The sequence below is a fragment of the Acinonyx jubatus genome, chromosome B2, assembly GCF_027475565.1.
Source record: "Acinonyx jubatus isolate Ajub_Pintada_27869175 chromosome B2, VMU_Ajub_asm_v1.0, whole genome shotgun sequence".
Lineage (NCBI taxonomy): Eukaryota > Metazoa > Chordata > Mammalia > Carnivora > Felidae > Acinonyx > Acinonyx jubatus.
Genome location: NC_069385.1, coordinates 149,158,236 through 149,183,635, shown reverse-complemented (window position 1 = coordinate 149,183,635; position 25,400 = coordinate 149,158,236). Strand labels below are relative to the sequence as shown.

Sequence of the window (25,400 nt, the reverse complement as noted above, 5' to 3'; positions counted from 1 at the left end):
TAAATAGCAGCTCTGGTTTCCTATAGAGTTATCAATCACATTTCCTCTTTGTTACTGAAAGTTTTTGTAATCCACTTTTGGTTTGAATTAATTTGTAAATTACGTCTGCATTGTTAAGTTCATTGGCATGAAGGTGTTCACGATGACTTTTCATTGGACATTGACTTTCACTAATCTTTTCAAACTTCTAGGTTTTTATTTCATTGACTTTGCTCTGTTGTATTCTTTTCTACTGTAATGATTCATGTTGTAATTTTATTATTCCTTTCCTTCTACTTTCTTCAGACTTGGGTTGCTGGTATCCTTCCTTTATCCACCTGGCTTCTTAAAATGAAAGTTGAAGGTATTGGTTTTCAATATTTTTTTCTTTTCTAGCGAATGAATCCAAGGCCAAAAATTCCCCTCTACTTCCTTTAGCTGAAGAACAAGAGCTTCGATATGTCTTATCTTCATTATCGTTCACTTAAAAATATTTTCTAATGCCTATTTCTCCTTTTATCTGTGAATTACTTGGTGTGTATTGCCTAACTTCAAGCATTTAGTTAGTTTCTAGATATCTTTTTAGTGTTTTCTAATCCCACCATAGTCAAAGAACAGTCTTTGGATGGTTCCATCTTTTGAAAATTTTGAAGCTTTTTTTTTTTAAAGATTTTTTTTAAGTAATCTCTACTTTCAATGCAGGGCTCAAGATCACGACCCCAAGATCAAGAGTTGCACACTCCACCAACAGAGCCAGCCATTTTTTTTTTTTTTTTTGGTAAAGACTCAACCTATGCTTGATTTTTTAAATGTTATGTGTGAAAATAATTTGAATTATTTTCTTGTTTTTCATTCATGCATTGTACTCTATACAGTTTGAACATCCACAGGTCATAATCACTCTTGCTTTATATAGTATTTCTCACCTGTCTGGAGTCTGTTTTCCCTTGTGTGTGCCCAGATGTGCACCCATTCTGCAGTTCTCAGTCTCTTTCTGCATTTCCATTCCTCTGTCTAGTATCCCTTACTTCTTCCTCAAGAACTTCTTTTAGGGTATATTTAGTGTAGTGATGAATTCTCTCAGTTTGTGTTTTCTCTGCGTGTGTGTGTGTAAATTCTTTCTTGTTGGGTTAAGTGTTCTATATATGTTAATCAAACTTGTAAATGATGTTGTTCAGATGTTTATATTCTTACTGACTTGTTGGCTAATTCTTCTGTCTGCATACAGAGAGGTATGTTAAAGCTTCTTATTCTGTGGTGGATTTGACTGTCTTCACTAGTTCTGTCACCTTTTGAAGTTGGGAGCTTACATTGGACTATGATATTTTGGACCAGTAATCAGCAGGAGACTCTCAGTGTGGGTGGGTAAGTATAAGTTTTTCCAATTCCTTAGGTCAAGGGCCCACTTTTCAGTTGACAGGGTGGTGATTATTTTATTTTACAAACAGCAAGGGTTTCTTTGTTCTTATACTTCCTGTGCCTTTTCTCTCTTCCTCAGGGTTTATGCTTTGCCTTCTTCTAATTTTTTTCCCTTGTAGAAATTCCTGCTAAATGTGGAGCACTTTTCTTTTGGGGCTAAAATATTTGGGGTATATTCAAAGTTCTCCCACTGTTAGGACTTCTCACTATTTCCAGTTTTTCTCAACTACATCAACAGCCCCACTGCCAGGCTGCAATCTTGTGATTACTGATCCTAATTGTGTGTTTTTATCCTCGCCTTACACAATATTTGAAGTTTCTGGGCTTTGCATCTCTTAATTTTACTGAAGGTTTGGGTGGCCAGGAGGGTGCTGGTTTCCTGGGGCTTTTATGTATCTTAGAAGAAGAGGGAAAAAATCCTCACAAGGCTATATCTGCATTGCTTCCAGAACCTGGAATTATAAGCTCAACAATTCCCCTTACTTGTGTGTCTTAAATTTGCCCAACCTTGGATTCTAATATATTTGTGAGGTTATGGTCATGTCCCACATCTCCTACTTTAAAAAGTTCTCTTTATAGTTGCTTTTATTAATCTAATGTCATTTTACTACATATGAATTTATGAGGTATGTTAATCTTCAATTTTATTGTAAGTAAATTTAGCTTTACTGCTTCTAAATATTCTTTACATTGTAGCTCACTCCTAGGATCTTCCAAATAGTAATCTTGCCTTACTTAACATCCATCATGTAAAATTAAAAATTCAGAAAAATTAACTCGCTGTTATTGTTACATTTGCTCCCCAGGCAATGGAGAGCATCACTACAGTGAGTGAGTTTCTCTTACTTGGCCTGACCAGTGTTCAGGATCTGCAGCCTTTCTTCTTTGTGCTTTTCTTAATCATTTACTTGATAAGCTTGGTTGGAAATGGAGCTATATTGGTGATCATTATTTTGGAGCCCAAACTCCACTCCCCCATGTATTTTTTCCTGGGAAACCTTTCTTGTCTGGACATCTGCTATTCTTCAGTGACACTGCCCAAGCTGCTTCTAACCCTCTTGTCCACTCGCAGGGTCATATCTTTCCTAGGCTGCATCACTCAGCTACACTTCTTCCACTTTCTGGGCTGTTCTGAGGCTGTCTTGCTGGCCATTATGGGCTTTGACCGATTCGTGGCCATCTGCTACCCACTTCACTATGCCATGCTCATGAACCACCAGGTGTGTGTCCTCTTGGCTGCTGTAGCCTGGCTCACCAGCTTCCTTTATGCTCTGATGCATTCTGTCCTGACTGCACGCCTGAACTTCTGCCACTCTCTGAAACTCCACCACTTCTTCTGCGATGTGAAGCCTCTCCTGGAACTGGCCTGTGGTGACACGCAGGTCAATCAATGGCTTATTTCCATCATCACAGGTGGGATTTCCATGGGTGCCTTCTTCCTGACTCTTCTCTCCTACCTCTATGTCGTTGGTTTCCTTCTGTTTGAGCATCAGTCCTGCAGCACACTTCACAAGGCTCTGTCCACGTGTGCTTCGCACCTCATGGTGCTGTGTCTTTTCTATGGGCCTGTGGGCTTCACATACATCCGTCCAGCCTCAGCCACTTCCATGGTTCAGGATTGGTTGGTGGCTGTTATATACAGTGCAGTCACCCCAGTGCTGAACCCACTGATATACACTCTTAGGAATAAGGAAGTGTGGTTGGCTCTGAAGAAGATCTTCAGGAGGAAGTTTTGTTGAAAGACTGCCAGGAGCATCTCTGGGACTAACAGGGTGGATGTCTGATGTCCATTAAGAGTCATCCCTTCGTTGTGGTGAATGGTCTACTTGGTTTGTTTTTCTCTCAGGGATTTGTAGCACTTGTCACTGTGTTCTGCACTTATTTATGTATAATCATTCTTGGTGCAGTATTTATTCACTGATTTATTTAAGAAATGGTCATTGAGCGTATGTTATATCAGACAATGTAGTAGGGGCAGAAAATACAGGAGTGAGAAAAACTCCACAGTCTTGTGAAAATCAGTTTAGTGTAATGGGGACCACCCAACAAGCAAACCCGTAAGTAAACATGTAAGGATAATAGTATGGGATTGAGAACTAAAAGGAGGTAGGAAGGATGAGGAGCAAATGGGATGGGCACATATGATATAATAAAGAATTTATGTGCTCTCTGTCCTGAGTTTCTGAAATAGAGCTTCTAAAACTCTCAGAATTCCCCAAGTGGCACAGTGTCTTTGTTATTCATAAACCACTTGGATCACACCTGGGGTTATGCTCATAAGATGACCTTACATGGGCCCCAAGACAGCTTCAGGATGGGGCTGGTCCTGCCAGAAACACCAACCATATGGCTAGAGGTTTGCAGCTTTGAGTCATGGTGATACAAACCTGACTTCCAGAGAGGAAGGAGGCTGGAGGCTGAGCTCAGCTACGTGGCCAGTGATTCTGTCAGTCACACCTGTATAACAGAACCTTAATAAAAAGGATACCATGGCCAAACAACCTTCTTTGGTTGGCACTGTACACTTTGAACATTGTGATGGTTATTTTTATGTGTCAACCTGACTGGGCTAAGGGATGCCCAGAGAGCTGGTAGAATGTTATTTCTGGGTGTGTCTGTGTGAGGGTGCTTCTGAAAGAGATAAGTGTCTGAACTGGTAAACTGAGAAGCTGAGCCAAGAAGCCCCCCTCCCCCACCCCCACGAATGCAGATGGGCATCATACAATCCACTGAGGTCCTGATTAGACTGAAAAGATGGAAGAAGGGTGTATGTTGATATTGAGCTATTATAACTAACCAATTCTTAGTGGGTAGAAACACCACATTTCTTTAGATATGTAATTAACAGAGTATCCATCACAAGATGCTGTACCAGGCAGCAAGGTTGAAATGAAAATGAAGGGCATCTGACTTGTGTGGGTTGATGGTAATGGAAAATGGATCATAGGATCTCCAGTTCTCTGAGTTCTTTGTCCATGTTGGATATTAACAGCTTATCAGAAATGTACAGAGCAGTAGCAGATGGCAGTGCAGCTCCAATGATGGATGGGCCAAAGGGGGGACACAGGACAGATTCCTGGGGGTTCTTCTTTTTTCCCCAAGTGGTGAAATGTCTCTGAGGTGATCCTTCTTAGCATCAAGCTGCTCTGGATGTGTAATGGGATGAAGCAGGTAAAATTATTCCTATGCTTTCCTATATAGTTTGCTCAGTTAAGTTTTGGGGTAGTCAAAATTTACATGTTTGTGCTCCTAAGCCCCATGTTGTCCAAGGTCAGCTGTAAATGACAGACACTAACAAGAGAACATAAAAGTCATCAAAACAACTTTGGGTTTTTGAAAATGTAACCAAAAGTTGACAATCCTTTACCTAGATAAACCAAGAAAGAGAAGATTCAAATAAATACAAGTACAAATTAAAGGGGAGACAAGCTTGATACCACAAAAATACACAGAGACTTATGAACAGTTGTTCACTTTGGATAGCTTAGAAAAAAATGAAAAAATTCCTAAAAACACACACCCTAATCTGAACAGATCAATGATGAGTAAGGAGATTACAGCAGGGTTAAAAGCCCTCCCCCAAAAGATCAATCAGCTCTACAGATTTCTATCAAACACTTAAATAAGAATTAAGTCATTCCTCCTCAAATTATTCTAAGAGAAGGGAACACTTCAAAACTCATTTCACGGGCAAGCATTAACCTCAACCAAAGCCAAACAAGTTACAGGCCAATATCCCTGATAAATACAGGGATTTCCTCAGTAAAATACTAGAAAATGGGATTCAACAGCATTTGTAAAGGATCATACAGCATTATTAAGTGGGATCAATCCCTGGATTGAAAGCGTGGTTCAAAATACACAAATCAGTAAATGTGATGCACCACATTAACAGAATGAAGGTTTAAAACTGTATGTTCATGTCAGTGAATAAAGAAAATGCATTCGACAAAATATAATATCCTCAGATCAGACTAGGACTTCAATATTCAGGTGAATACCTGATAGTGTATTATTGGAAAGTGATGTCATCATACTGCCCACTAACAAAAAGAAATCAGGGATAAGTAGATGTATGAGTAGATAAGAAAAAATGAAAACAATCAGCATGAAAATGGACAACAGAAACCTAACCTCAGTTATTAGTATTTATTGAACAACTGGCCACAGACTATTGTCACGCTGCTTGGTGCGACACAAGACTGAAAGCATTACTCAGAGTCCAGATGGTTTGAAATGATGAGAGGCTGGAGGGACTGCACCAAGAAAAACTTCCTTAAGCAAGAGAGGGCTGGGTAGCTCTCTTGTATTTATTGGGGAGTGAACAATAGTATGTGGAAATGAAAGGAGAAACATAAGTTAATAAATCATGTGAGACATACCATGACTTAACTATGTGAGTGTCTATGCATATACATTGGCAAACTCACGAAGAATGCAGGGGGCAAAGTAAGGGGTAAAGGTGGACTCAACCTTCCTTAGTAACCTGAGCATTTCATCCTGGAAAGAAAAACCCTTCTGCTTCTTCCAGCACGTCTTGTGTTCCCTTGGTTGAGCAGTTACTGTGTTCAGCACGTGCTGCATTCAGCACGCACTGCTCTTGCCCTACTTTATCTCTCCTGTCCTCTGTACTCCCACAGACTATATGAAAAACATACAATGTTCATGGAGAACATTTCCAGAATTTAGTAATTCAGGGAATTAGAAACCATAAAAAATAAAATTTCAGATTTGGAAAACAAACAAATAACCACAACGACAAGAAACACTAGAAATTCCAGAACGGAAAATTTTAAGAACTCAAATTAGGAGCTGAGCAGATGGATTTAATAGCAGATTAGACATGCCTATAGCAAAACTCAAGGAACTGGATGTCACCAAGAACAAAGCGCAAAGAACGTACTGCACACAGAACAAAGAACATGCCTTAAGCAAAATTTGAAGGTGGTGGTTAAAAATATGCCAAACTGGAGGTACCTGGGTGGCTCAGTTTGTTAAGTGTCCAACTTCTGTTCAGATCATGATCTCATAGTTTTTGTGAGTTCAAGCCCCGTGCCAGACTCATGTTGACAACTCAGAGCCTGGATCCTGCTTTGGATTCTGTGTCTCTCTCTCTCTGTCTCAAAAATAAATAAACTTAAAAATATTCCAAACTGGAAAACATTAATCAGTTCTTAAAAAGCCCAAGTAAACCCAGGCATGACAAATAATAAATTCTATACACAAACATATTATCTTGAGATTGAAGAAGAGTGTGGCAAAAGAAAACTTAAAAACAAGAACAATAAACTCCAAAAGAACCATAGGAAGATTGAAAGATGATTTTTTTCAACAGTAACAACAGACTAGATTATTTTTAAGAGAGTAAAATAATACCTTCAGTGGGTGAAAAAAAAGAACTAGAATCCTAGAATTTTCTACATAATGCAGTATTCTCAAAAATGAAAGTTAAATAAAGACAATTTCAGATAAATACAAGTTGACATCTCACTAGTAGCAAACAGGGCGGAAAATGATCACAAGTGGATGGTTTCTAAGTAGGATGAGAGAATCAAGAATTTAAATATATTGGTAAATCTAAATGAATATGTACTGCATAAAATAATAGTAAAGGTAGTATGCTGTGAAGGTTGAATTACTTATAGAATTAATATCCGTTACAGCAATAGACTTCTCCTGTTGGGAGAAAGTAAGTGGAATTAGAAGGTCCCAAAGTATTGTGCTGGAGGGGGGGTAAAATATCAACTAACAACTGAGTTTTATCAACCAAGGATGCGATTTTTTTGTTTAAGGCATAACCACCAATGACCAGGTAAAGAATGTATAGCTTCTAAATTGATAAAGGTCGTAAATAATTCAAAGTCTATAAAAAGAGAGGAACAAAGGAAAGAAAAGGACATAGGACAAGGGACAGAAAGAAAGTACAAAATGAGATAGTAGATTTAAACTCCCAAATACCAGTTCTTACTTTAAACTTAAATGGATGACGTACTTCAGTTAAAAGGCCAGAGTGTCAGGCTGGTAGGAAAAAATCCCTGACAAGTCGATGTTGCTTACAAGAGCTACATCATCCCAAACAGAAAGGTGCAGAAAAGCTAAATGTAAAAGACAATGAAAGTTATATCATGCAAATATTAACAAAAGGAAAGGTTGTATATCTATATTTATAGCAGAACACAATTTTTAGGATGAATGGTATTATCAGAATGTGATGGTTATTTTTATGTGTCAACTTGACTGGGCCATGGTTTTCTCAGATAGCTGGCAAAATATCCAAATATGCTGGATGTTTCTATGAAGGTGTTTTTGTATGAGATTCACATTTAAATTGGTAGACTTGTAAAGTAGACTGACATCTGTAATGTGGGTGGGCCTCATGTAACCAGCTGAAAAGAACAAAAGGCTGACTCTTCCTAAGCAAGAGACTTCTCCTGCCTGAGAGCCACTGAATGGGGACATCAGTGCAAACTGCTGGCTGTCAGACTTGAACTGGGTGCAGGTTGTGGACTTAATGGCCTCCATAATGATGCTGGCCAATTCCTTATGAAAAATTTCTTGATGGATAGATAGATGATAGTTATAGAGGTGATAGATTATCAATAGATAGATAATAGATAGTGATAGATTATCAATAGATAGATGATAGATGGGTAGATAGGTGATAGGATAGATGATAGAGACATATAAAATAATAACACACACACATACACACACACACACACACACACACACACACACACACACACACGCTCTGTTCTGATTCTCTGGATAACCTTGATTCATGCCCAGGGATAAAGAGGATCACTAAAAATCAATGTATATTGATTCATCTGTAAAATGAAACAATTCTAAAGTTGTATGCTCCTGTTTTTAAGTGGCCTCAAAATATATAAACAATCTACAACACCAATATCAAATATACATACATTTACAATTACATGGTGAAAATGTTACATTTCACTCATTAACTGTTAAGACAAGCAGACTAAAACGAGTAAAGATTAAAATTTGAACTATAATTACAGATGAGTTCATCATGATCATCATAGGACATTAAATTCAATGATTCAGAGTATGTGTTTTTCAAAAGGCACGTGGAATATTTGTAAAAATTGACTATACATTGGACCATTAAAAGTTTTAACAAACTCAGAGAATTGACGGCATTCAATATGTCAAGTTAGTCATCAACAACAAAAATAAAATATTTATTTGGGAATTAAGGACTACATTTCTAAACAATGCATGGGTTAATATAATATTGCATTGGAAATTAGGAAACATTTTGGAATGAGAGATAAATGACATTTCAAGTTACTGGATTCTGTTATGGGTGTGCTCATGAGGAATTTATAGCCTTACATACATATATTAGAATTGAGGAAAAACTGAAAATATATGATGTAAATATCCATCTCAATGTGTTAGACAGGAAGAGGAAAACAAACCTAAAGAAGGTAGAAAATTTAAAAGAATGAATATAAGAATAAAAATACTAACAATTAAAGTGAAGTGTTGGTTTTTTCAGACATCCAGTTAGGAATGAATAAGTCACAGGGTAAAAGGCACAGGGTAGGGAATGTGTGCGTGATGCTCTAACAGTGATATCTGGAGACAGGTGGTGGACACAGCATCATGTGTGAGCCTGTCAATCACCATGCTGTGCACCTCACAATAATGGAACATTGCATATCAACTGTACTCAAATTTTTAAAAAAAGCTAATAAAATTTACAATCCATGGCAAGATTGATCAGTGATAGTGAGGGAAGTCAGGATAATCAATATCAGGAATGAAGAATGCTTCTGCTCACATAAGGAACATGCAGGTTGCTTCCAGGGTGGCAATGGTGTGCCCAGCAGTAGCAGGGGGATACCCACAGGTACTCAACCCCCTGAACTTGTCTGACCCCTTGTCTTTCCTCTGCACATATGGCGGCTGATCTGTGACCAAACAGAAGAATCCATCTCTCAAAAATGGCGACAGTGTTGTTACAACAAAGGAAGTGGGGGCTTTCCTACCTTCTCTCAGTTGGCACCCAGAAGAAATACAAGGCGTAATGAAAGAAATCAATGTACCACTGATTTGCCAGAAATTTTACCATGATGATTATAAAAATGAAAGATACAGAGTGTGAAGGCAGATCCCCAGGTAACTCTGAGTTTTTCAACAAGGCCGATAATGGTTAGACGGCACCAAGGCAGAGTCACATCTCACACTGACAAGCTTAGGGGAAGTGTTACTGCTGGAAGAAGATGGTGGAATCATCACACAGGCAGAGACTTATGGAAATGCAGAAGTCTGTAATGAAGAATTAATAGAGATGGTGGTTTGGAAATAAAGTGTTTTCAACTCATTCTCCTTCCCATTAGGATAAAATTCAATCTTTTACTTACGTCTTACAAAATAATTTCATTCCAAACACACAAGCTAGCTTCATGAATTATTTGACTGGTGCCCTGTCCCCAACTGATCAAGCTACAATGAGTCTTACACAGCTTTAAATATAAGAAAGCATGTAGTGGACTCTTTAAAATCATGTTTGCCAATAAATATTACACCGTTGAGCTGGCTCGTTTTTCATGCCCAAATTTATTTATTTATTTATTTTCAATATATGAAATTTATTGTCAAATTGGTTTCCATACAACACCCAGTGCTCATCCCAAAAGGTGCCCTCCTCAATACCCATCACCCACCCTCCTCTCCCTCCCACCCCCCATCAGCCCTCAGTTTGTTCTCAGTTTTTAAGAGTCTCTTATGCTTTGGCTCTCTTCCACTCTAATCTCTTTTTTTTTTCTTCCCCTCCCCCATGGGTTTCTGTTAAGTTTCTCAGGATCCACATAAGAGTGAAACCATATGGTATCTGTCTTTCTCTGTATGGCTTATTTTACTTAGCATAACACTCTCCAGTTCCATCCATGTTGCTACAAAGGGCCATATTTCATTCTTTCTCATTGCCACGTAGTACTCCATTGTGTATATAAACCACAATTTCTTTATCCATTCATCAGTTGATGGACATTTAGGCTCTTTCCATAATTTGGCTATTGTTGAGAGTGCTGCTATAAACATTGGGGTACAAGTGCCTCTATGCATCAGTACTCCTGTATCCCTTGGGTAAATTCCTAGCAGTGTTATTGCTGGGTCATAGGGTAGGTCTATTTTTAATTTTTTGAGGAACGTCCACACTGTTTTCCAGAGTGGCTGCACCAATTTTCATTCCCACTAACAGTCATGCCCACATTTAGCAATTGTGCCTTGTTGGGCAGTTTTATTTGAAAATGAAAAAAAAACTTATTCAAATGAGTTAATTTGTTAGTATAAAATTTCATATCTGGTTCACTAAAAATAAATGAAACAAATGTAGTTTAGGATCTGAGGAAAAAACGAATGTCAAAATTTTTGTATAGTGGTTTCTTTACATGTCAGTGTGCATTTATCACTACTGGTGATTTTTAAGCTTGTCTGGTGTGCCTACCCCATGTTGTGCTAGCATCATCTGCACTGAACAACAAGAAACTGAAATTTAGGGGCTCCTGGGTGGCTCAGTTGGTTAAGTGTCCGAACTCAGCTTGTCATGATCTCATGGTCCATGAGTTTGAGCTTTGCTTTGGGCTCTGCGCTGATAGCTCAGAGCCTGGAGCCTGCCTCAGATTCTGTGTGTCTCCCTCTCTGCCTGTCCCTCCCCAACTCATGCTCTGTCTGTCTCTCTCTCTCAAAAATAAACATTAAAAATTAAAAAAAAAACAAATTTATGTCATTTCCAAATTATAATTGCTCTTTTCCCCCAATTGAAAAATATAAGGCACTGTTATGAACAACTTTATGTCAACTCTTTAGAAAATTTGCATAAAAAAACAACCTAACTTACCAAAGTTGACACAAGAATAAAAAAAGCTGGAGTCATGCATTCATCATAGAGCTTTGGATGAATTCACTCTGTAATTGTAACTTTCCTATAAGAAAAATCAGGTGGTTTTCCTGGATGGTTTTATTAGATGGTTTTATTGGCAAATTCCATAAAAAATAAAATAAAATTATGCCAATCTTACCAAGTCTTCCATAAAATAGAAAAAGTAAGAAGTATCTGTTAAGCATTCAATGAAGCTACTAGAACATTCATGTAAAAACCATCAATAATAGTACAAGAAATAGAACTTGCAGGCCTATATCAACCAGGAACATCAAAGTGAAAATCCTGAACAAAATAGGATCACATCGATTCCAGTGAAAATACACATTGTAGCTAACATTGCCTTCCTTCAGGTATTTAAAGTTGATTTAATAGTAGAACTCCATCAGTGTGATATATTATATGGACACAAAAGAAAGAAATATAATATATACTGATATGCATAGAAAAAGCATGCGCTAAATCCAATGTTTATTCATTATAAAAAAACACAATTCATGGAAATCTAGGACTAAGAGAGAATCTCCCTAAACTGATAGAAAATCTCTACATAATACCCACAGAATACATGGTTTTTGATAGTGACATGTTGAAAGGGAAGGATTTCTGCTAACAATACTTCTGTTCTACATTATACGAAGATCCTAACGAGTGAATTAAAATTAAAAAAAACACAACATTTTTAAAGATTAGGTAAGCAATTATTCAAAAATTATTTGAAAATCTAGGGGGAAAAGGTCTAAAATATTATTGAGAGTAAATTAAAAAGATAAAAATGGAGAGATAAACCATATTATGCATTGAAATATTTAATGATGTCACCTTCCCCCCAATTTGTATAGATTCAATTCGAAGTCTCAGTACTTTTGTGATATCTGAAAATAAAAATTTGTGTGGGAAAAAATAAAAAATAAAAAAAATAATATTTGTGGTAATACAAATGGCCACGTATTATTAAGTCTACAATTTCATGTTCCAAGCTTATCCACTAGCTACATGTTTACAATTTTTTAATGTTTATTTATTTTTGAGACGGGCGGAGAGAGAGAGAGAGAGAGAGAGAGAATGCGAGAGTCTGAGACATGGCTCCTTCCTCAGCTACCCACGGTTTCTTTTGGCATTATCTTCCCCGTGAACTTAGATGCCTTAAATATTTATACTACTGGCTTTTATATAATTCTCCAGCTTTTACTTCCATTTGAGACTAACAACATTCTTTTGTGTAATTTTTTTCTCTTTGCTTTTTCAAAAAAAAATTACATTTATTTATGTATTTTGAGAGAGAGAGAAAGAGAGAGAGCACAAGCAGGGGAGGGACAGAGAGAAGGAGAGAGAGAATCCCAAGCAGGCTCCACACTGTTAGTGCAGAGCCCGACATGGGGCTCGATCCCATGAACCATGACATCATGACCTGAGCCTAAACCAAGAGTTGATGCTGGACTGAGCCACCCAGGTGCCCCTGAATTTGTTGATTTTCTTATGAAGCATTTAGGGCACAGCTGAGCATGTACCTTCCATACAAACTGTTCCTTAATTATGCACTTTGTAAATATGGACAATATATATTACATAAGTTGCCAACTATATCTGTACTAATTTTTCTGGGTTAACATGGCTTCCTTCAATTGTAGATTTTTCAAATTAAAAAAAAAGATTTGAATGTTACTTTTATTAGTTATACTCATGACTAACAAGTTACCCTAAAATTTAGCAGCTTGAAATAAGAAATGGTTATTACCTCAAGATTTCTAGGGATCAAAAATCCGAGTACAGCTTAGCTGACTGCCTGGGAATCAGCCAGCTGCAATAAAGATGTGTCAGCCACAGCTCAGCCATCTCTGGGCTCATGTGGCCAGCTGCCAGGATCCTCAAGTCCTCACTGGGTGTTAGAGCCAGTTATATGCTGTGTGGCAAATTATATGATTCTTTAATTATTTTCTAAATGTATTAATTTGTAGAAGGACATTTTATGTTAATCAGGGCCAAAGTAATGCATAGGATGAGTTGTGATGGGAAAGTGGTTGGATCACCAAAAATCATTTAACTGAATATCAATTCCATGAAAGTGAAAATTTCTAGACTTTCAGCCTACATATCCATGGTTAGCCCTTAAATGTAAGTTAACAAACTCTATGCAGAGATGCCTGACTTAAGTCACTTTAATCAAATCAGACATTTTTCTGTGTCTATATAATTGCACTTTAGTATTGCCTATGTTTTTCATAGATGATGCTGCTTTCTGCTGTGTCTGCTCATTACTGTTCAAACTTTCCAAGGGCAGGAGCTGTGACTTCTATCTTCTTTGTATTGTCCTTTGCTCCTCCAGTAACAAAGATCAGCCTCTGCCCAAAGAGACATGCTGTGTTAACATTGTGGTCTACACTAATGCCAAATGATACTTGAGGAGAAGAACACAGTGGGCTCATGAGACCAAGAGGCCCTAGGTATTGACTTGGATCATATTGACACAAGATCACATTGACTTGGATCAGGGGACTTTGTGCTAATTGTCAAACCACAGGATAAGGATGAGATTTCTGGAATTTGTTCTTAGTCTTGGATATAGAATGTTATCATGTTTAACTGCATCCCAGCAGACTCTGTACTTAGGGCAGGAGATGGTCTGGTGAAGCCAAAGAAAAAACTCAGTGAAGAGACCCAGGTGTATTGGGGGAACTTTTGTGCAGGAAGTTCAGGAGTAGCTGGCTGGACAAAACATCAGGCTGCTGGGATCTACGTACAGCAAACTTTTATAGCATAGCAGCTTAGCCCAGCAGCCATCTGTAGATTGTCCTCTCCTCACATGACCAGCACCCCCAGGGGATCAAGGCTGGCCACTCATTCACTCATGGTTACAAAGGAGACCCTCTGGGCTGGACACACTTGCAGACCCTGACCTTGAATGCTGAACAGCAGTACTGCACAACCTGCTTCACGGGACTATAGAGAGAGGTCAGGATGTCTACATTTTCAAGGTCATGAGTAATACATTCAGGGTGTGCATGCTCAAGCCAACCTTCCAGCACATACCATACACCATCTATTTTTTTAATGTTTATTTATTATTATTATTTTTAATTTAATTTAATGTTTTTAAAATTTGCATCCAAATTAGTTAGCATATAGTGAAACAATGATTTCAGGAGTAGATACCTTAATACCCCTTACCCATTTAGCCCACCCCCCCTCCCATAACCCCTCCAGCAACCATCAGTTTGTTCTCCATATTTGTGTCTCTTCTGTTTTGTCCCCCTCCCTGTTTTTATATTATTTTTGTTTCCCTTCCCTTATGTTCATCTGTTTTGTCTCTTAAAGTCCTCATGTGAGTGAAGTCATGATTTTTATCTTTCTCTGACTAATTTCACTTAGCATAATACCCTCCAGTTCTATCCACACAGTTGCAAATGGCAAGATTTCATTCTTTTTGATTGTTGAGTAATACTCCATTGTATACATATACCACATTTTCTTTATCCATTCATCCATCAATGGACATTTGGACATTTGGGCTCTTTCCATACTTTGGCTATTGTTGATAATGCTGCTGTGAACATTGGGATGCATGTGTCCCTTCAAAACAGCACACCTGTATCCCGTAGATAAATGCCTAGTACTGTAATCGCTGGGTCGAAGGGTACTTCTATTTTTAGTTTTTTGAGGAACCTCCATACTGTTTTCCAGAGTGGCTGCACCAGCTTGCATTGCCACCAACAGTGCAAAAGAGATCCTCTTTCTCTGCATCCTCACCAACATCTGTTGTTGCCTGAGTTGTTAATGTTAGCCATTCTGACAGGTGTGCGGTGGTATCGCATTGTGGTTTTGATTTGTATTTCCCTGATGATGAGTGACGTAGAGCATCTTTTCCTGTGTCCGTTGGCCATCTGGATGTCTTCCTTGGAGAAGTGTCTATTCATGTCTTTTGCCCATTTCTTCACTGGATTATTTGTTTTTTTGGTGTTGAGTTTGGTAGGTTCTTTATAGACTTTGGATACTAACCCTTTATCTGATATGTCATTTGCCAATATTTTCTCCCATTCTGTCAGGTGACTTTTAGTTTTGCTGACTGTTTCCTTTGCTGTGCAGAAACTTGTGATTTTCATGAGGTCCCAATAGTTCATTTTTGTTTTTGTTTCACTTGCTTCTGGAGACATATTTGGTAAGTTGCTGCAGCCAAGATCAAAGAGGTTTTTGCCTGCTTTCTCCTTGAGGATTTGGATGGCTTCTTGTCTTACATTGAGGTCTTTCATCTATTTTGAATTTTTTGTGTGTGTGTATGGTGTAAGAAAGTGGTCCAGGTTCATTCTTCTGCATGTCACTGTCCAGCTTTCCCAGCACCACTTGCTGAAGAGATTGTCTTTATTCCATTGGATATTCTTTCCTGCTTTGTCAAAGGTTAGTTGGTCATACGTTTGTGGGTCCATTTCTGGGTTCTCTATTCTGTTCCATAGATCTGAGTGTCTGTTCTTGTGCCAGTACCATACTGTCTTGATGATTATAGCTTTTTAGTATAGCTTAAAGTCTGGGATTGTGATGCCTCCTGCTTTGTTGTTTTTTTTTTTTCCCCCCCAGATTGCTTTGACTATTTGGGGTCTTTTCTGGTTCCATACAAATTTTAGGATTATTTGTTCTAGCTCTGTGAAGAATGCTGGTGTTACTTTGATAGTGATTGCGTTGAATGTGTAGATTGCTTTGGGTAGTATCAACATTTTAATATTATTTGTTCTTCCTACCCAGGAGCATGGAATGTTTTTCCATTGTTTTGTGTCTTCTTCCATTTCTTTCATAAGCTTTCTATAGTTTTCAGTGTATAGATTTTTCACCTCTTTGGTTAGATTTATTCCTAGGTATTTTGTGGGTTTTGGTGCATGTAAATGGGATCGATTCCTTGATTTCTCTTTCTATCACTTCATTGTTGATGTATAGGAATGCAACCGATTTCTATGCATTGATTTTACATCCTGAAACTTTGCTGAATTCATGAACCAATTCTAGCAGGTTTTTTTTTTTTTTGGTGGGATCTTAGGGTTTTCCATATAGAGTTATCATGTCATCTGCAAAGAGTGAAAATTTGACTTCCTCCTGGCTGATTTGGATGCCTTTTATTTCTTTGTGTTGTCTGATTGCAGAGGCTAAGACTTCCAATACTATGTTGAATATCAGTGGTGAGAGTGGACATCCCTGTCTTGTTCTGACCTTAGGGGGAAAGCTCTCAGTTTTTCCCCATTGAGGATGATATTAGCGTTGGGTCGTTCATATATGGCTTTTATGATCTCGAGGTATGATCCTTCTATCCCTACTTTCTTGAGGGTTTTTATCAAGCAAGGGTGCTGTATTTTGTCAAATGCTTTCTCTGCATCTATTGAGAGGAGCATAGGGTTCTTGTCCTTTCTTTTTGATGTGATGAATCTCGTTAATTGTTTTGTGGATATTAAACCAGCCCTGCATCCCAGGTATAAATCCCTCTTGGTCATGGTGAATAATTTTTTTAATGTATTGTTGGATCTGGTTGGCTAATATCTTGTTGAGGATTTTTGCATCCATGTTCATCAGGGAAATTGGTCTATAGTTCTCCTTTTTAGTGGGGTCTCTGTCTGGTTTTGGAATCAAGGTAATGCTAGCTTCACAGAAAGAGTTTGGAAGTTTTCCTTCCATTTCTATTTTTTTGGTACACCTTCAAGAGAATAGGTGTTAACTCTTCCTTAAATGTTTGGTAGAATTCCCCTGGAAAGCCATCTGGCCCTGGACTCTTGTTTTTTTTTGGTAGATTTTATATTACTAATTCGATTTCCTTACTGTTTATGGGTCTGTTCAAATTTTCTATTTCTTCCTGTTTCAGTTTTGGTAGTGTATATGTTTCTAGGAATTTGTCCATTTCTTCCAGATTGCCCATTTCATTGGCATATAATTGCTCATAATATTCTCTTATTATTGTTTTTATTTCTGTTGTGTTGTTTGTGATTTCTCCTCTTTCATTCTTGATTTTATTTATTTGGGTCCTTTCCTTTTTCTTCTTGATCAAACTGGCTAGTGGTTTATCAATTTTGTCAATTCTTTCAAAGAACCAGCTTCTGGTTTCTTTGATCTGTTCTACTGTTTTTTTAGTTTCGATAGCATTAATTTCTGCTTGAATGTGTATTATTTCCTGTCTTCTGCTGGTTTCGGTTCTATTTGTTCTTTTTCCAGCTCCTTAAGGCATAAGGTTAGGTTGTGTATCTGAGATCTCTCTTCCTTCTTTAGGAAGGCCTGGATTGGTATATACTTTCCTCTTATGACCGCCTTTGCTGCATCCCAGAGGTTTTGGGTTGTGGTGTTATTGTTTTCATTGACTTCCATATACTTTTTCATTTCCTCTTTAACTGCTTGGTTAGCCCATTCATTCTTTAGTGGGATAGTCTTCAGTCTCCAAGTATTTCCTACCTTTCCAAATTTTTTCTTGTGGTTGATTTTGAGTTTCATAGCGTTGTGGTTTGAAAATATGCACGGTATGATCTCGATCTTTTTGTACTTACTTAGGGCTGATTTGTGTCCCACTACGTTGTCTATTCTGGAGAACGTTCCATGTGCACTGGAGAAGAATGTATATTCTGCTGCTTTAGGATGAAATGTTCTGAATATATCTGTGAAGTCCAGTGTGTCATTCAAAGCCATTGTTTCCTTGTTGATTTTTTGATTAGATGATGTGTCCATTGTTGTGAGTGGGGTGTTGAAGTCTCCTTCTATAATGGTATTACTATCAATGAGTTTCTTTATGTTTGTGATTAATTGATTTATATATTTGGGTGCTGCCACATTTGGCACAGAAATGCTTACAATTGTTAGGTCTTCTTGGTCTATAGACCCCTTGATTATGATATAATGCCCTTCTGCATCTCTTCATATGGTCTTTATTTTAAAGTCTAGATTGTCTGCTATAAGTATGGCTACTCCAGCTCTCTTTTGTTGACCATTAGCATGATATATGGTTCCTCATCCCCTTATTTTCAATCTGAAGGTGTCTTTAGGTCTAAAGTGGGTCTCTTGTTAACAGCATATAGATGGATCTTGTTTTCTTATCCATTCTGTTACCGTATGTCTTTTGATTGGAGGATTGAGTCCATTGATGTTTAGAGTGAGTACTGAAAGATATGAATTTATTGCCATTATGATGCTTGTAGAGTTGGAGTTTCTGGTGGTGTTTTCTGGTCCTTTCTAATCTTTTGTTGCTTTTGATATTTATTTATTTATGTATATGTATATATGTACATATATATTTTTTTTTCATCTTTTCTCCCCTCAGAAATCCCCCCTTAAAATTCCTTGCAGGGCTGGTTTAGTGGTCACAAACTCCTTTAATTTTTGTTTGTCTGGGAAACTTTTAATCTCTCCTTCTATTTTAAATGACAGCCTTGCTGGATAAAGAATTCTTGGCTGCATATTTTTCTGATTCAGCACACTGAGTATATTCCGCCACTCCTTTCTGGCCTGCTGAATTTCTGTGGATAGGTCTGCTGCAAACCTGATCTGTCTTCCCTTGTAGATTAGGTGATTTTTTTTCCCTTGCTGCTTTCATGATTCTATCCTTGCCCGAGTATTTTGTGAACTTGACTAAGATATGCCTTGTTGATGTCGGTTTTTGTTGAATCTAATGGGGGTCCTCTGTGCTTCCTGGATTTTGATGTCTGTGTCTTTCCCCAGGTTAGGAAAGTTTTCTGCTATGATTTGCTCACATAACCCTTCTACCCCTATTTCTCTCTCTTCCTCCTCTGGGACCCCTATGATTCTGATGTTGTTCCTTTTTAATGAATCACTGATTTTTCTAATTCTTAAATCGTGCCTTTTTGCCTTAATCTCCCTCTTTTTTTCTGCTCCATTATTCTCTGTAAGTTTGTCCTCTATATCACTGATTCTCTGTTCTGCGTCGTCCATCCTTGCTGCCGCTGCATCCATCTGTGATTGCAGCTCAGTTATAGCATTTTTTAATTTCATTGTGGCTATTTTTGACTTCTTTTATCTCTGCAGAAAGGGATTCTAATCTATTTTCGACTCCAGCTAGTATTCTTATTACCATGATTCTAAATTCTGGTTCAGACATCTTGCTTGTGTCTGTGTTGGTTAAATCCCTGGCTGTCGTTTCTTCATGCTCTTTCTTTTGGGGTGAATTCCTTCGTTTTGTCATTTTGAAGGGAGAAAAGGAATTAATGAGGTAGAAAAATTGAAATTAAAATAAAAAATATTAAAATTAAAAATTAAACACACACACACACACACACAAATCGAATAGATGATGCTAGAACCTAGGTGTGTTTTGGTCTGGGTGGTAAAAGTGGTTTCATAGATTAGAGAAAAAAAACGGAGGCAGAGAAAAAAACAAAAGAAAATCATTTGAGAATTTGAAAAAATGAATACCCTGAAGTAGACTAAAATGTGATTATGGGGATTAAATAGAACTTGAAAAAATATACACAAAGTAAAGAATATAGTAGAAAAAATTAAAGGAAAACATTTTAAATAAAGTTAATAAATGTGAATTTTTCTTTTTCTGTATTTAGTAAAAAATAAAATAAACGAAAAAGAGAAAAAGATAAAAAATAAAAAAGAAATCGTTTGAAAATTTAAAAAAGTGAATACATTGTAGTAGACTAAAATAGAATGACGGAAGTAAATTAGAATTTCAAAAAAATTACATAAAAGCAAAAAATATAGTAATGAAAATTAAATAATATTTTTAATAGAAATTGAAAGTAAAAATGAAGTTTTTCTCTTACTGTATTCACGAAAAAGAAAGGAAATGGAAAAGAGAAAAAAAGGAAAAGAAAGGAAAAGAAAAAAAGGAAATTGTTTGAAAATTTGAAAAGGTGAATACACTGAAGTAGACTAAAATAAAATGATGGAAGTAAAGTAGAAGTTGTAAAAATTTACACAAAAGTAAAAAATATAGTAATAAAATTAAAGAAAGATATTTTTAATAAATTTGAAAATAAAAATGAATTTTTTCTCTTTCTGTATTGAAGAAAAAGAAAAGAATTGTAAAAGAGAAAAAGAAAAAAAAGAAAATTGAATAGATGAACCTGCTAACAGATTGAAGTAGGACTGAAATTGTTTCTTTTTCCCCTAGAAGTCAGTCTATGTAGCTCTTTATAGTCCATAAATTAAGTCGGCAGTGAGACTTGTGTTCTTGAAGAGTGAAGTTGGCCCAGTTGGGCAGGGCTCAGTGTAACAGCTCTCCTTTCTACTATATGGCCCTGCTAGACCACTGGGGTGGATTGTTGCAGTGCCCGTAGGTGTGTATGCGCATGTGTGGGAGTGGTGAAAGTGGTGCCACCCTGCTACCCAGTCTGTTCTCCCTGATTGGCAATCGCGCACCCAGCCTCTGTCTTCAGCTCTCATACACTTCCCGCTTTTTCACTCTCTGTGACCAGGCCCCAGGTAGTACCTCTCTCCCAAGTTTTGTCTCAGATGTGGCTATTTTCCCCAGCCCCTTACTTCTGAAGGGCTGCGGCTTTAACCCATTCTGCCCCTCTGTGGGAGGGTCTCACTGAGCAATGGCTGAGTGAGCAATGGCCAAATATTGGCTGCACCCAGGGTACACCCTGGATTGTTGCCGGTGCCCCGAGACTGCAGCCAGGTGCCAGCCCATCCCAGAAAATGTTCACGAGACAGTGTAGCATCAGTGTTTCAGGGATTATGGAAAATCACAACACACATCAGGCACCAGGCTTCACCCTTAACTACCTTGCCCCAGCACCAGCAAATGTGGCCGCCTTCTGGGGTCTGCTGGGACCAGCTGGCTTCAACAGTCTCTACCAAATGTCCTTCCAGCAGTGGAACTGCTTTACCCCGTGTGGCCCCATATCCTCCCGGACCCCACTCTGTTCCTGGGGATTCGCCCTTCCCACCAGAGCACCTCCAGGTATCGAGCTGTGGAATTGCTTCCTTTGTCCTCCCCTTGTTTACAGTCTTAATGGAATTTAAACCCTCTCATTTCTCCGTTCTCCTTTGTCCCTTTTTAGTTTAGTCCCTGCAGCTGTTTCCAGTTTTCCACTTTCTCTCCAGCTGTTTTCGGGGATGGGTGCCTTTCCCGTATGCTCCTTCTCCCACCCCCCAGTCTCCGTCCTCTCTCCACCTGCAAAAGTAGTTCCCTACCTTTCGTGGCTTCTCGCTCCTCAAGTTCAGCTCTCCACGCTGCATAACTGCTGAATTCTGTGGTTCAGGTTGTGCAGATTGTTGTGTTAATCCTGCAAGCAGTTTTCTAGGTGTGTAGGATGGTTCAGTGTTGGTCTGGCTGTATTTCACGGACACGAGACACACAAAAAGCTTCCATGCTGTTCCGCATCTTGGCTCCTTCCCATACACCATCTTCAGTCAGGCTCCCAGAAGCAGATTCTGACATGAGCTCTTAGCAGGAGTGGAGTGAGGGAGGCAAGGCAGAGTAGGAAAGCTAAGCAAGGGTGATGCAAGCATTGGTCTTGTCCCTGAGGAGATCTGCATACAAATTTCATGGTAGCATCAGTTTCACATCAAGGCAGGGAGCCAGCCTTTGCCACCCTAGGTCAGTCAGTCACTGGCCTCTGGCTGCTCTGGAGAGAGAGGATGGCTCACTTTCTTATGAGAGTAATACTTCAGCAGAGGGGATCTGTGCTCAACATTAGAACCTGTCAGTGTCAAGCAACACATCAGGAGCCTGCGAAGAACAAAAGTTACAGTTGTTTTCCTTGTCACACAAAAAGCATTTGATAAAGGTCAGCATGTGTTTATGCCTCCAAAACTCTACCAAAGTAATAATAAAAGGGAATTTCACACAGTTACTAAGTGTTATATGTGAACAAACCAGAGCAATCACCTGTAATGGAGAAACTACAGATGCTTTCCTGTAGGGTTAGGATGTCCACTACCATTGCTGTTTCTTTGCCAATATTAGTCCATCCTATCAGGCGAGATCCAGAAACATGTTATGTAATGATGAAAAAGAGATGAGACTTTATATGTGCCATGAACTCTCTAGAAATCAAAGAGAATCAATAGACTAAGAAGAGAGTTCACCAAAATTTCTGGATAATGATATAGTAGAGAGAAGATGCAACTGATATTAGCAATAAAATCTATATAGCATACAGAATTAATTTATTAGAGATACATAGAACTCTATGGACAAAGTATTAAACTGTTTGAACTGGCATGAGGAAAGATTTGTATAAAAGGAATAAAAATGGACCAGTTTTTTTTACACCATACACAAAAATAAATTCAAAATGGATGGAAGACCTAATGTGAGAGAGGAAACCATCAAAATCTTGGAGGAGAAAATAGGCAGTAACTTCTTTGATCTCAGCCACAGCAGCTTTATTAGATAGTTCTTGTGAGGCAAGGGAAACAAAAGTAAACATTAACTATTGGGACCTCATCATGATAAAAAGCTTCTGCACAGCAAATTAACAATGAAAACTAAAATGCAGCCGACGGAATAGGAGAAGATATTTGCAAATAGCAAATCTGATAAAGGGTTAGTATACAAAATCTATAAAGAACTTACCAAACTCAACATCCCAAAAATAAATATCCAGTTAAGAAATGGGCAGAAGACATGAACAGACACTTTTCCAAAGAAGACATCTAGATGGCTAACAGAAACATGAAAAAAATGCTCAAAATCACTCATTATGGAAATACAAATCAAAACCAGGATGAGATACCACCTCACACCTGTCAGAGTGGCTAAAATTAACAACTCAAACAACAACAGATGTTAGCAAGGATGTGGAGAAAGAGGAACCCTTTTGCACTGCTGATGGGAATGCAAACTGATATAGCCACTCTGGAGAACAGTGTGGAGGTTCCTCAAAAAAATTAAAAATAGAACTATCCTACAACACAGCAATTGCACTACTAGGTATTTATCCAAAGGATATAGGAGTGCCTGTTTGAGGGGCACAGGCACCCCAATGTTTATAGCAGCACTACCGACTGCAGCCAAATTATGGAAAGAGCCCAAATGCCCATTGACTGATGAATGGATAAAGACATGGTTTGTGTGTGTGTGTGTGTGTGTGTGTGTGTGTGTGTGTGTTCCATTAGATATATAATGGAATATTACTTGGTGTTGAAAAAGAATGAAATCTTTTCCACAATGTAGATGGAACTGGAGTATATTATGCTAAATGAAAAAACTCAGAGAAAGCCAAATACCACAAGATTTCACTCATATCTGGAATTTAAGAAACAAAAGAAACAAGCAAAGTGGGAAAAAGAGAGAAACCAAGAAAGAGACTCTTAACTATAGAGAACACACTGGTGGTTTCCAGAGGGGAGGTAGGGGGTGGGAGGAAATAGGTGATGGAGATTAAGGAGAGCACTTGCTGGGATGAGCACTGAGTGTTGTATGGAAGTGTTGAATCACTAAATTCTATACCTGAAACTGATATTACACTGTATGTTAACTAACTGGAATCTAATTAAAACTTTAAAAAAATATTTACATAAATTAAGTTATGTGTCTTTGGCTAGAGACACATTAAAATATGTCAATTTTCTCCTACATAATTTATAAGTTGATACAATGAACTTAAACTTCTAAATATTGTATGAGGGTAATTTTTGAATATGAAAAAAAAATTATCCAACCTGACAGTAAGACATATTATAAGGCCTATTAATAGAAAATCATGTTCTTGGTTCAGAAACAAAAGTCCTGTGGGGCAGAGATCTCAGAGACAGCCAGGTATCTGCGTGGAGACAGAATGAATACTAATCATGGAACTACAACAAATGGAGAAAGTTTGGGAGGACTTTGGAAAAACCAGATCACTAAATGCAGAAAACTAAAATTAAATTTCTAACTTCCAGTCTGTAAAAAAATGAACTGTGTAAGAAGAATGGGTTAAAAACAAAAATTTAAATTTGAAAACTATGAAGTTAATATAAAAGTATAAGAGAATATATTTGTGACCTAGCATGAGGAAAAACTTCCTAAACAAGCCTCAAAATGCACAACCCAGAACCTGAGAAATCACAGATTTTATCGTGACCCAATCAAAGGTTTGTTTTCTATTAAAGACATTATACAGTTAACACACAGATGGTAGATGACTAGAAGTTATTTGCAAACACTAAGATTTATAAGTGACTGATGATGTCCTCCTATACAAATAAGGAAGTCCTACAAGGGAATAAGAAAAGGTGGGAAACTTAATCAAGAATATGTAGGAAGGGTAAACAGAGGCAGGTTGAGAGGAGAGAAAACCTGAATAGCTGAGGAAGCAATGTCTTCACGGAGATGTTCAAGACTGCTGGTGACCTGAGTAAGGCAGGTCACAACAAGGACGTGTACGGAGCCTGGTGTGCTGCTGTGGACAGCACACGTATCTCTGGGGGAAATGGTAGAGTTGTGAAGACCAATTCTGTGCAATTTACACTTTCCTGAAAGCTTCACTGTGCTGTCAGGGCACTTCCCTTCGCACGAGGTGTGTCTGGGCCAGATGATGGTCTCTAGCTTCCCAGAGTGATAAAGTGTGTGATACATAATGATGGGACAGATTTCGTAATGATGGGATTATATTCTACAGTCATCATGGTGGTGTCAGGAACTAAATTGCTTTGAAAATGGCTTAACATCATAACATGTGGATTGGGAGGGAGAAGTGGTCTCCAGACATTTTTGTTCCTCAATCAATTTTATTAAAAAAGCTTTATAGCACAATGTGCTGTGTGTCTTACAAGATGTTAGGGTGTGACGTCTCTGTTTCAGCTGGGATCTCAAAGCCAACGAGCAAATCTACCAAAAGTAAGGTTCTACATCACCAACTTTTGCACAACTTGCAAATCAGTTTAAAGAACTGATTCAGTGGCTGCAGAGTTAATCTATGTGTTAACTTTCCTTGGTGAGACTGGGTGTGCTGTATAAGCCTCCCCAGCTCCAGAAGGAAATGAGGCTGCTTCTCCTTAAGTCAGCAGAGAAAAAGATTGTATTATCTGCCTGGGATTTTAGTGCCTGAGGCTGATATTCTGCGCTGTGGCAAAGTGACAAGGAAGTAGCGAGCTGCATATCCTCGGCTGGTGGGGAAGGGATGCAAGAAACTTCTCACTGGTCAGCTGGGGCCAAGAGGAGCAGTTC

At 38.1% G+C, this 25,400-nt stretch overlaps 1 protein-coding gene across 1 annotated transcript; it reads left to right on the top strand.

The window, feature by feature from the left end:
• Window positions 1-1,041: 1,041 nt before the first annotated feature.
• On the top strand, window positions 1,042-3,854 carry LOC106978629 (olfactory receptor 12D3). The gene has a single exon (XM_053221932.1). It carries the CDS (start codon window positions 2,208-2,210, stop codon window positions 3,135-3,137), a length of 930 nt encoding a protein of 309 aa, XP_053077907.1. The 5' UTR covers window positions 1,042-2,207; the 3' UTR covers window positions 3,138-3,854.
• The last annotated feature ends 21,546 nt before the right edge of the window (window positions 3,855-25,400 follow it).